This window comes from Vipera ursinii (genome assembly GCF_947247035.1).
Source record: "Vipera ursinii genome assembly, chromosome: Z".
Taxonomy (NCBI): domain Eukaryota; kingdom Metazoa; phylum Chordata; class Lepidosauria; order Squamata; family Viperidae; genus Vipera; species Vipera ursinii.
In genome coordinates, this window is record NC_139517.1 from 16,567,648 (window position 1) to 16,579,951 (window position 12,304).

Genomic DNA, 12,304 nt, shown 5'->3' on the forward strand with positions numbered 1-12,304 from the left:
GGTGTCAAACTCAATTTCATTGAGGGCCGCATCAGCACTGCGGTTGCCCTCAGGGGGCCGGGTGAGTATGGCCTGGGTGGGCGTGGCCTACTGGGTGGCCGTGGCTAGAGTGCGTATGGCCTACTGGGTGGGCATGGCCAACTCTACATTGTTCGCATCAAGGGTGACTATGGGGGCCTGGGCAGGAGTGGGACAGATCTGAGGGTCTCTGGTAGAAGGAGGGTCTCTGGGCCAGGGCCAAGGCAGTGGGGGCTGTTCCCTCACTGTTTCCAGGATGGCTTCGCGGGCCACATGAAACCACTTCGTGGGCCGGATCTGGGCCCCGGGCCTTGTGTTTGACATGTCTGTCCTAAGTGATACTTTGCCAATTCCAATTCCAATTCCAATCCTAAGTGATGCTTTGCCAATTCACTAAGCGAGGACTACCTGAATGTTGACAAGAAAGAAAGTTGTATCTAATATGGTGGGGAATCAAAATCCATGCCAAATCAAGATGCTAGATTTCACAACTTGGTGTCCTCCAGACAGATCAGACTTTTAATTGACAGGGAGATTCTAACAATCGAAATCCAGTACATGTGTTGGTTGTTAGATTCGGAAAACTGAGTTCCCTGAGGCATGCTGGCTGACTTAAGTGTCAGGTGCAAAGAATCAGGACCGTTTGTAAGGTTACAGCATAGGACATTTAGTCAAGCCTATCCACAAGAATCTGGTCAACACAGGTTGAAGAAAAAATTGGTGCCAGATAAAGGTCAACGGAAGTCAAGAGGGGTTGGACTTGGTAGTACTTTATGGGAATGCAAGCTGATGACATGCTTAACTCCACCCTCCCACCCCCACCCCAGCTCTGTCTGCTCTTCTCCTACACTAAGAAACCCCAAATTTAAAGCTGGGCTCTCTTTAAGCCATGTTTAGTTTTGGCTTACCACATTGTGTCAACATGCTTTATGACAGCAGGCTATGTGAATTCAGCCATTATGAACTGGGTAAAATATAGAATAATGAGGAAGAGAGACAAATTTGAAATTGCAGTGAGGAGATGCAGAGAAATCTTTTTACTTACCATCAGATACTTGATATCCAGCTCCAGTTTGTGTTCCAGTTGGGACAGCATCTCAGAGTGGAAAAATTTCAGCTAAGAACAAGGGATGGGAAAGCAGAAAAGGGCAGATGACAATCAAACAAAGGGAGATCTGTATTTCTCCCTCCCCCCACCCCCTCTCTTATGGGTTCCAGAAATGGCTGTTAAGACATTCAGAAGGTACTGGGGAAAATAGGCCTGCAGGTCTAATCTAGGACATAAGAAGAATGTGAAGCCAGAAAAAAGCAGGCTATTAATCTAATATGGGCAGATCTGGTGCTGGGCTAATATCACATATGGATACTCACCGTCTCCTCTAACTGTACTTGCATCTGCCTGTGGACTTCAGCCATTTGGAACAAGGTATCACCTGAAGGCCAAGACAATTGAAGGGTTAATGCACCCAAAGAAGTCCCTCCACATTTAAATATCTTTTTGTACCCTGCCCCAGGGTAATCTCCTTTGGAGTTAATTCCATTCCCTGAAGAAACAGCTTTCAATTGGAACTAGCAAGCCTTTCATGCTGAAGAGCAGGGTTTCTCAGCCTCAGCAACTTTAATGCTGGCTGAGGAATTCTGGGAGTTGAAGTCCACACAGCTTAAAGTTGCCACGGCTGAGAAATCCTGCTCCAGAGAACTTTGGAGAAAGCTGTGTACATTTTGCCTTGAGTCAGCAACCCGTAATCTACATACTTTACTTATGGTACATAGAGATTAAATTTAACACAGGGGTCCCCAACCCCCAGGCCACGGCCCACTACTAAGGCCATGGGAGAAATGGGCAAGCTTGCGCATGTGAAACTCACTCGCAAGCAGAAGGCACTTGCGCTTGTGTGCAAAGCTCCAATTGCGGGAATGATGCTTGGTGCGTGAGCGCCCTCCACTCATGCAAGTGGAGCTTCACACACAAGCACAACAGCCCTCCGCTTGTGCGAATGGAGCTTCGTGCGCGAGTGCAGGCACCCTTTGCTTGCACACGAAGCTCCATTCAGGTGAGAGGAGGGCGTGTGCACACAACGCTTGCACAAATGAAGCTGTGTGTGTGTGCCACTCACCCCCGTCATGCCAGGCCAGGCTGGCAAGCTAGAAAGACTGGGGACCACTGAGGTAATATACAGATAATCCTCAACTTACGACCATTTGTTTAATAATTGTTCAAAGTTATGATGGTGCTGAAAAAAAGTGACTTATGACCAGTTTTCACACTATGATCATCGCAGCTTTCCTGTGATCACTTGATTGCAATTGGGGCACTTGGCAACCATCTCGCATTTATATTTGAAGAATCCTAGAGTCACGTGATTACTATTTGCGAGCTTCCTTGCCAACAAGCAAAGTCAAGGGGGAGAATGGCAGGGAAGGTTGCAAATCGTTGTCATGCGTTGCCTCGCTTAATAACTGTGACAAAAAGATCATAAAATCAGATGACAGTCACATGATACCTCACTTAACAATCATACCGCTTAACATCAAATGTTCCAGTCCCAACTGTGGCTGTAAATCAAGGATCAACTGCACATGTAGTCTTCTACTTATGACCACAATATAACCCAAAATTTCTGTTGCTAAGTGGAATATTTGTTAAGTGAGTTTTGCCCCATTTTATGACCTTTCTTGCCACAATTACTGCAGTTGTTAAGTTATTAACACAATTGTTAAGTGAATCTGGTTTCCCCATTGACCCTGCTTGTCAGAAGGTCACAAAAGGTGATCCCACCATCCCTGGACACTGCAACCGTCATAAATAAGAGTCAGTTGCAAAGCAGCTGAATTTTCATCACGTGACTATAGGGATGCTAACACTGGTCATAAGTATGAAAAATGATCATAACTCACTTTTTTCAGTACAGTTGTAACTTCAAACATCACTTAGTGAACTGTTGTAAGTTGAGGACTATCTGTATATCATGAACATAGGCAGGCGTATCGCCACATAAAAAAATGCAGGTACGTAGGAATAACTTACTAATAACTAATGATTTAGAACAGCCTTTTGCAACTAGTCCCTGCCAAATGTGTTTGATATTTACAAGTCCCATCATCCACAGCTAGATTACCAGGCCTAATGTTGTGCTTGCCATTTACTGATGTAGGTCCACTAATCTGCCTACACTTAACTTTATTTATAAAATATGTTTTAATTAAACCCAAATCATCTGCATTATAGCAAAATGTTTGCAATAAACATAATCTGCACTCCAACAACTCCTGTGGTCCTCAACAAAACGCTAGAGGCATTCATAGAAAATAAAATGCTAAAAATCCCCAAACCCCCCAAATAACTTAAAGTAGATTAAGGATAGTTATACAATTAACTGCATCAACAATAACCCTGTCCTTTGACTCTACCATGCTTGTTGATATTTGAGGGTGGGTGGGTTCTGACAATAATTAAACATGGGGGGAAAAATCCCTATTTTTCTCTCAGCTGCAAACGGCATGTCAATCAGGCTACATATCTAGGGTACAAAATTCCAAGCAGGCACCCTTCCTCACTACAAACCTGTACAGCAGAAGCAAAATTTCCCAGCTGATTCTGCTGAACACATAACTAAGTTCTTCATTTCAGTTTACCTTAAATGCATGGAATTACTTCTCTCTGGGGGTGGTTTCCATGATGCCACTAGTATAATTTGGTTGCCAAATTATAAAGGTATCCAATCAGATAATATACATATGCAAGCCAGAAAGAGGGAAAGTAAACAGGTCATAAAGCCAATCTTCATAAGGTAAACCAGTCTGTCTCAACTTTGGGCAACTTTAAGACATGTGAACTTCAACTCCCAGAATTCCCCAGCCAACAATACTCAGGCTACTATATGTGGGCTGCAAAAATCCAGACAGCAGTTAAGATGGCCACATAGACATGCAGAAAACACTACAAATAATCGTCAACTTACGACTACAATTGAGCCCCAAAGTTTCATTGTTAACCAAGGCAGTTGTTAAGTGAATCATGTGGTCATTAAGCAAATCTGGCATCCCCCATTGACTGCTTCTTGGAAGATGGCTGGGAAGGTCACAAATGGTGGTCAAATGACCTCAGGAAAGTGCAACTGTCATAAATACATGCCAGTTGCCAAGAGCCTGAATTCTGATCACGTGACCACGGGGATGCTGCAACGGTCGTTAAGTGTGAAAGATGGTCCTAAGTCACTTTTCAGTGACATTGTAACTTCAAATGGTCACTAAATTAATGGTTGTAAGTAGAGGACTACCTGTATTTCTTCCCACCTAGTGCCTGCTTGGAATTTTGTACCCTAGATATGTAGCCTGATTGACTAATTCTGTCCAAAGCTGTTTTAACCTTCCCCAACCTGACACACGCACCCCACAAATACACTGCCAGTATATTTCCTTTATCAATACTGGATAAGAATTCTGGGGGCTGAAGTCCCAACACTTCTGAAAGACATGGGACTTCAGGTTAGGGAAGGTTATTTGTGTTGTACTTTGTGACATTCTATAGAAAATTCTATTGAAAAATAAAAATAATTAGTGGTAAAAGGAAACCAGGCTATCAAAGAACACAGTGGCCGGACCAGTGGTGGGATTCAATTGCTTCAAACCGGTTCAGAAGAACCAGTAGCTAAATTTTGCTGAGTTCGGAGAACCGGCTGAACGCCTGCTGGAAGTGCATGGATGCCACTTCAAGAAGTCTGTTCTAGGCCTCGGAGGCCTGGAGGAAGCCTCGGAGGCCTAGAATGGCCCGCCGGAAGTGCGTGGATGCCACTTCCGGAAGTCTGTTCTAGGCCTCGGAGACCCAGGCCTGCATCCAATAAGAGAATCGGTTGTTCAGATATTTGAATTGTTGTTTTGGAAGAGACAAAACAGATCAATCAAGAAACCTACCCAGCTCTTTGGATCCTTGGCTGTCACTGGCCAACTCACCAAGTTTCACCAAGGCATCAAAGTAGCCTTTGGCAGCAACAGTAACCCCTGTAAAGGTGAACAGGGAGTGGGAGAGAACAGACATCAAATAATAGTTATAGTTTAGTTTAGTTATAGTTTATTAAATTTTTATACCGCCCTTCTCCCGAGGGACTCAGGGCGGTGAACAGGACTTTGAACACTTTGAACTTTGAACACAAAAAGTTTCTCCTGCAAAGGACCAGTGCTGATCTAATTCAAAGTCAGGGAGTTGGAATGGGGTATTCCCTTACCTGAGAGGGCTTTTTGATAACTTTTCCCCATGGTAACAAAATTCCTTAAACTTGGGTTGAACTGGTCCAGAATCACCTTGTCAGAATAGGGAAGAAAATAAAACATAAGATATTCTGGCCTGATACAAAATTAAGCACCTCCACAATCTCCTGAGAAAGCCTGAAATGTGTTGTCCTAAAGGTGCTTTTTAAAAAGACAACTGGACTTTTTTTTTGTTTTTCCTTGAAGACATTTTGCTTCTCACCCAAGGAGCTTCTTCAGTTCTGACCGAATGGTAGAGAATGGAAGCATTTACATTCCTTGCGGTCGTGACTGCAAGGAATATAAATATAAATATAAATAAATATAAATATAAATATAAATATAAATATAAATATAAATATAAATATAAATATAAATAATATAAATATAAATATAAATATAAATATAAATATAAATATAAATCCTTCCATTCTCTACCATTCAGTTAGAACTGAAGAAGCTTTTTGAATGAGAAGCAAAACATCTTCAAGAAAAAACAAAGGAAGTCCAATTGCCTTTTGAAAAAGCACATTTGGGAAAACCATGATTTGGATGATTGAGAATCTCCGTAGACCTGAAATGTGTTTTTTTTACTTTTCCACTAGAATCTAACAGGAATTTAAACTCTGACAAGACTGCCTTTATCAATCTCTGAGCTTGAAGGTGTATGCAGCTTTTTGGGGAAAAAGGTCCAATATATGTACGACAACCATATTTTCTTTGAAAAATAAAGGATAAACCTGAAAAAGTGGCATATCTAAGAGGTTCATAATGACAAAAATGTAATTGTTTATGTTTATAACTTTGCTTTACAAATTAAAATTTAAGAAAAACATTATAAAAAGCACATATTCTACTTAGCAGTTCTCAGTTGGTATATTTGTTCTTTTTACTACAGTGAGTTTCCAGGTATATTAAGACACAGCAACGTGTGTTTCAGCTTTCTATTTGGGTCCTAAGCAGATCTGTATCAGAGCTAATAATACATTAATGATATATTGGGTTATGTTTTATAGTATTATAATACTATACTAGAGTATTGTAAAACTGAGGATAAGGGTGAGAATCTTCTCAACTCCTCTTTTATTCTACTTCAGAAGTGGACCACATTCCTGAAAGCAAAGCTTATATATTTGGCCTGCAGGGAGGGCAATCAAGGGTTAAAATTGGAGCCTTAGGTCTTATAGGAACATACCATCCCTTCAAGTCCCATAAAAGGTGAAAAACACTGGCATTTTAAGAAGGGGAAAGAGTGTCTAACAGTTGCAAAAAGGTGTGCTGGAGTCCATGCATAGCCATAGATTATTCACCTCTCTCTCATTACCTCAGATAATGCAAGTGGTGGGTTGATGCTTAAAGGTAAAGGTAAAGGTTCCCCCGCCCATGCGTGCTAGTCGTTTCCAACTCTAGGGGCCGGTGCTCATCTCCGTTTCAAAGCCGAAGAGCCAGCGCTTGTCCAAGGACGTCTCCGTGATCATGTGGCCGGCATGACTAGACGCCAAAGGCACACGAAGCGCTGTTACCTTCCCACCGTAGTGGTCCCTATTTTTCTACTTGCATTTTTACGTGCTTTCGAACTGCTAGAAGCTGGGACGAGTAACAGGCGCTCACTCTGCTACGCGGCACTCGGGATTCGACCTGCCAAACTGCCGACCTTCTGATCGACAAGCTCAGCATCCTAACCCACTGAGCCACCGCGTCCCTTGGGTTGATGCTTAGCAGGAATCAAAAAATGAAGATGGTACCCACAATTGTCAATCAAACCCTTGCCCTTTTTATGCGTGTTTGACCCCTTCCCTTCGGACATCCCTAATGCCTAGAGAGAAAAGGGAGCATTGCAACGAAGTACATGTGGATAGATGAAGAACAGCAGGAACAAGGATGAATGAAGGGCAGATCACTAGAACAGCCGAAATGGAGTGGCGGCAATGGGGAGAGGAATGGGTAGATGGGGAGAAAGAGGAAGCATGACTGAAAAATGGCAAAGGGAAGAATTTGTTTTATGAATTGTCTGCATATCTGCATATCTCTACCATTTGTGGTAGAGTTTGGTCAAGTCTTCTACTGTAGTGCCACAAAGCAATCTCCCATCTGTAGGGGGCCAACAGGGAGGGTGAAAAATTCCAGATGTTGACCGTGGTCATGTGACGAACATACCACCTCTTCTTGAGGTCTCAGCCTAGCCTCTTTTTATACCTGTCCCTCACAAGGACCCAGCTGTTATTTTGACTCTTCCAAACTCTTTTTATCTCCTCTTGAACAGACCTGCCCACTTATAAACTTGGAATTGCATGAATGGTTGGTCGATGAGTCACAGGATTCTTTATGAGATAAGAGCACATCTGTTCAAATCCCTGGCATACATGCCTGGATGCCACTGGAATGCTATTCAGGAAGAACATTTCCTACATGCAAAAATCCAGCCCTGCAGAGACCCTGTAGGTTTTTTCAGAGATGCCGATCTTTCCTTGCAGAGATACTTTTCTTAAAATTAATGCAGGGAAATGACATCCCCTCTTGAACTCAGAAATAATGCAAAAGTCAGTCAGTTCATTCCTGCCACATGTGGCTGCATGTATAATCTGGCCTGTGTCATCACCTATGGGGCATGTTCTTGCCTGGCACTAAAAACAGGCATCGGGTCAAAGATAAGTCTCTGCTGGCTTCCATTCAAGGCATCTCCTTCCCCTTGTCAAAGTCAACAGCCAAACCATAAACAGTAATTATTATGAATGAAGGCAAATATACCTGTCCCAGCATAACGTTGCAGGGTGCAATCTGGGTTGGTCACCAGGACTAGAAGTTTAGTCTTCCGAGTTTTTGGACTCGTGCTGGACGGAGCCCATCCATGGAGAACTTCTATCAGAATATGCTCAAGTCCGAAATCTTGGAAAACTAAACCTGTAGTCCCAGTGACCAGCCCAGATTAGATCCTGCAATGATTAATGACTTAATAATTATTTATTACTTATTAATAATTGATAATTATTAGTAATTATTATTTTTAGAAGCATGTACAGTAGTCCTCGACATACAATCAAAATTGAGCCCAAAATTTCTGTTGCTAAAGCAAGATAGTTGTGAGTTTTGCCTCATTTTATGACCTTTCTTGTTAAGTGAATGATTGCAGTTGTTAAGTCAATAACGCAATTATTAAGTGAATTTAGCTTCCTCATTGACTTTGCTTGTCAGAAAGTCGCAAAAGGCGATCACATGACCACAGGACACTGCAACCGTGATAAATATGAGTCAGCTGCAAAGCGCCTGAACTTTGATCATGTGACCATGGGGTTGCTGCGACGGTCACAAGTGTGAAAAGCAGTCATAAGTCACTTTTTTCAGAGCCATTGCAACTTTGAACGGTCACTAAATGAACTGCTGTAAATCGAGGACTATCTGAATCCACAGCTCATTGTGGAAAAGGGTTTGAGTGCAGTTTTGGTCCAGAAAAATCAGGATGAACATCTATGTCATTCAACCAATGGGTCTAATAAAGTCTCCATCTGTTCTACCCTGTTCTATTCTATAGGTTTGTTGTAGTTCCCATATCCTTCACCTTACTGCAAACACTGGCATAAAATATTCCCATAATGTAAGAAATATTTATTTATTTTAATTCCATTTATATCCCGCCCTTCTCCGAAGACTCAGGGCGGCTTACAAGCTTAGCAGTAGCCTTCATTCTATGTATATGCCTGCTTATTAGGGCTTTCACACCCCCCCCCAAGCGGCATTATTACAATTGCCCCCAACAATTTAGGTCCTCATTTTACCTACCTCGGAAGGATGGAAGGCTGAGTCAACCTTGAGCCTGGTGGGACTCGAACCTGCACTAATTGCAGGCAGCTGGTGTTACTTAAGGAGGCATTAGCCCACTGCTCCACCAAGGCTCTATTGCTGAGTATCCACCTAGCCTTTCAAGTCTTGACCTTAGTGCAGAGACCGGCATAAAATACCTCCATAATTTAAGAAATAGTGGTATCAAGATACTTCAGCTTCCCAGAGGCATTACTATCCTCATGATCCCAATTCTGCAGACCTTAAAGGAGCTTTTCTCCACCCACCCTCACAAAAGGGATGTCAGGCCAAATGTGGCTTTCCTGCGTTATGGCAGCAACAAGCAGGGAGCACGGGAACTCCGGCTGACGCGTGTTTCCTTTACTGATAAGCAAATAACCCACACAGTTGCCATCAGGATAATTACGGAAGGGGAACCAAATGTTTCGAAGGAGGGTAAGCAGCAAATGGGTTAAGTTTTCTTTTTCATCTCCAGCCAAGTTGGGGGGGGGGGAGGGGGAAGGGATTAGGCATGAAATTTCCATCATTTCCACTGGGGGAAATGGGAGGGGAGCACCATCACCCAACTCCGCAGGGGTCTTCCAACTTGGCGTTCTTAGGACACGTGGACTTCAACTCCCAGAATTCCTCAGCCAGTGTGCCTGGCTGAGGAATTCTGGGAGTTGAAGTCCACAAGTCATAAAAGGGCCAAGTTGGAAGACCCCTGACCTAACTTGTCAAGTTCCCTGTCTCCTTGTATTGATTTATTTCATTCTTCTTGTTGTCTCTGCTGCTGCTATTATTATTATTATTATTATTATTATTATTATTATTATTATTATTATTATTATTATTATTATTATTATTACTATTACTACTGTTGTTGTTGCTGTTGCTGTTGTTGTTGTTGTTGTTATTATTATTATTATTATTATTATTATTATTATTATTATTATTATTATTATTATTATTCTGCTTTTTTCACGTGCGAGATCCAGGAAACTTTCCTAGAGATTCCGCCGATAGTTTCAAAGATAGAACCAAAAAAAAAAATCTTTGACAAAAGTTTCCCCGCATTTTTCCAGCCGCACGCCACAATTCGCCGCGGTTCGGGCTCAAAAATCATGAAGCCGAAGCAAAGGCAGTTAAGTAGGCTTCCCAATCGCCATTCGCCGCAACGGGCGTCCTAAACCGCTACAAACCATTAAATCTATCCGTTAATAGCGGAATCAAACGGTGGGGTTTTTGTGTTTTTTTTTCGCCTCCCGTCTCTGCAAGTTCTCTGTTCGGTTTTAGTAATTAGGCAGTGGGTCGTTCACAGGAAGAAAAAGGAAAACTTACTAGCTCCTGGTATTAATTTTGCCTCGAAGCCTGGCATTTTCTCTGCATCCAAAAGATGGTAACGGGGGGGGGGGGGGAGGAGGAGGAGGAGGAGGAGGGGGCGCTCAGCGGAGCTAAGGGGCTTCCTTGGAACATTATGTCCCAATTCCTTACTCCTCTCTTTCCACGCACCTCATGCTGCTTCTACCCCCACCCACCCACCCACCGGTTTTTAGGAGGCGAACAAAAGGCTGCTTAAGACCGTCCAGAAAAGCCAAAACGGACGATCCAGCGCAGAGCCAAGGCGGAAGGGAGGGGGAAAAAAAAAAGAGAAACTCGGAGAACGAATTGAGGCTGGGGGAGCAGGAAGGGTGTGTAGTAGACGGTATGCCGGGAGGCGGGAAGGAGGTAAGAGAAGGGGGAGGGGGCGAGGCAGGCAGGGAGGGATCGATCGATGGACCAGCCAAATTGCCGAGGTGGAATTAAAAGAGCAAAAGAGAAAGACCGGAGGGGGTCGTAGAAAGAAATCCAGGGAAATAAGGGGGTGGGAGGAGAAGGAGAAGGAGAGACGGGAGGGAAAGCAAGAGAGAAAGAAGTTTTGGAGAAGAACCTGTAGTAAAAGTAGAAGGAGTGCGGCTCACCCGGTAGACGTTTTCGGTCAGCCGGTTCACCTCCTCCGAGCGGGACATGATGCCTGGGCGGTCGGGGAAGCGCCAGGGGCCTTGGACGGACGGGCTGGAAAGGGGGTGGGGCGGGGGGGGGGAAGAGAGAGCAAGGGGAGGGTCTTAAAGTGGGGGACGTAAAGGAGGGGGAGAAGCAGCCGGATCCACCAGGGAGCGGAAAGTCAAAAGCGGCGCCGATCTCAAGTCAGCTGTGTGCTCGGCACGCCGACCACACCAGAGGTTTAAGGCCTGAAGACTTGGTCTGGTCGCTTTGCCCTTTGGGGTGAACAAGCTCGTCTCCAGAAGTAAACAACTTGCCTCCAGAAGTTGTAGGATCAGGGGTCTTCAAACTTGGCCCTTTGATGACTTGTGGACTTCAACTCCCAGAATTCCTCAGCCAGCGTGCCTGGCTGAGGAATTCTGGGAGTTGAAGTCCACAAGTCATCAAAGGGCCAAGTTTGAAGACCCCTGTTGTAGATGCTCCAACACTGGAAGTTTTTAAGAAGAGATTGGACGCTCAATTGGCCTGAAACGATATAGGAGTTCCTGCCTGAGCAGAGAGTTGGACTAGAACAGGGTCCCCAACAGCCCGGTTCGTGGACCAGTACCGGACCGCAACGCCAGCAATCGGGCCGCATAAACAAGCAAAGCCCCATCCAGGAGATACGGGGAGCACACAAAACCACGTGGAAAAACCTCTCTCCTACAGAACGGGTCCCTGGTGTCCAAAAGGTTGGGGACCTCTGGACTACAAGACTTCCAAGATCCCTTCCAGCTCTGTTATTCTGTGATTCTGTAAGGATCTCCTGCTTGAGCAAGGAATTGGACTAAATAACCTGCAGGGTCCCTTCCAATTTTTTTTATTCTGTTATTCTGTAAGCGTCTCCTGCTTGAGCAGGGGGTTGGACTAGAAGACCTCCCAGGTACCTTCCAACTCTGTGATTCTATAATTCTACTTGGCCTGTGAACATACGGATGAACGCTAGTGGCACTCCAGATGTTTGCAGCCCAGATCTGAGAATCTTAACCCAGACATCCTGTTTAAATGAAGTGGAAGGAAGTGGATCAACCACTCCCCGAATCTGTGAAGCGGGCCAATATGTGTGTGCGAGTCCATACATAAATCAGAATAGATCTGGAAGGGACCTTGGAGGTCTTCAAGCCCAACCCCCTACTCAAGTGGGAGACCCTATACCATTTCACAGGTGGTTGTCCAGTCTTTTCTTAAAAACCTCCAGTGATGAAGTACCCACAACTTTTGAAGGTAAGCTGTTCCACTA

The 12,304-nt window shown here is 44.1% G+C and overlaps 1 protein-coding gene across 1 annotated transcript in view; it reads right to left on the minus strand.

Moving 5' to 3' along the window:
- LOC310648636 (BAR/IMD domain-containing adapter protein 2-like) overlaps positions 1 to 11,051 on the minus strand; it is a gene marked incomplete at its 5' end in the record, with an annotated part of 31,532 nt that extends 20,481 nt beyond the window's left edge. The window contains 5 exons of the mRNA XM_083376587.1: positions 1,064 to 1,135; positions 1,390 to 1,451; positions 4,933 to 5,019; positions 5,244 to 5,319; positions 11,004 to 11,051. Coding sequence (XP_083232713.1) covers positions 1,064 to 1,135; positions 1,390 to 1,451; positions 4,933 to 5,019; positions 5,244 to 5,319; positions 11,004 to 11,051 — 345 coding nt within the window. The remainder of the gene's footprint in view (positions 1 to 1,063; positions 1,136 to 1,389; positions 1,452 to 4,932; positions 5,020 to 5,243; positions 5,320 to 11,003) is intronic.
- Between the last annotated feature and the right edge of the window lie 1,253 nt (positions 11,052 to 12,304).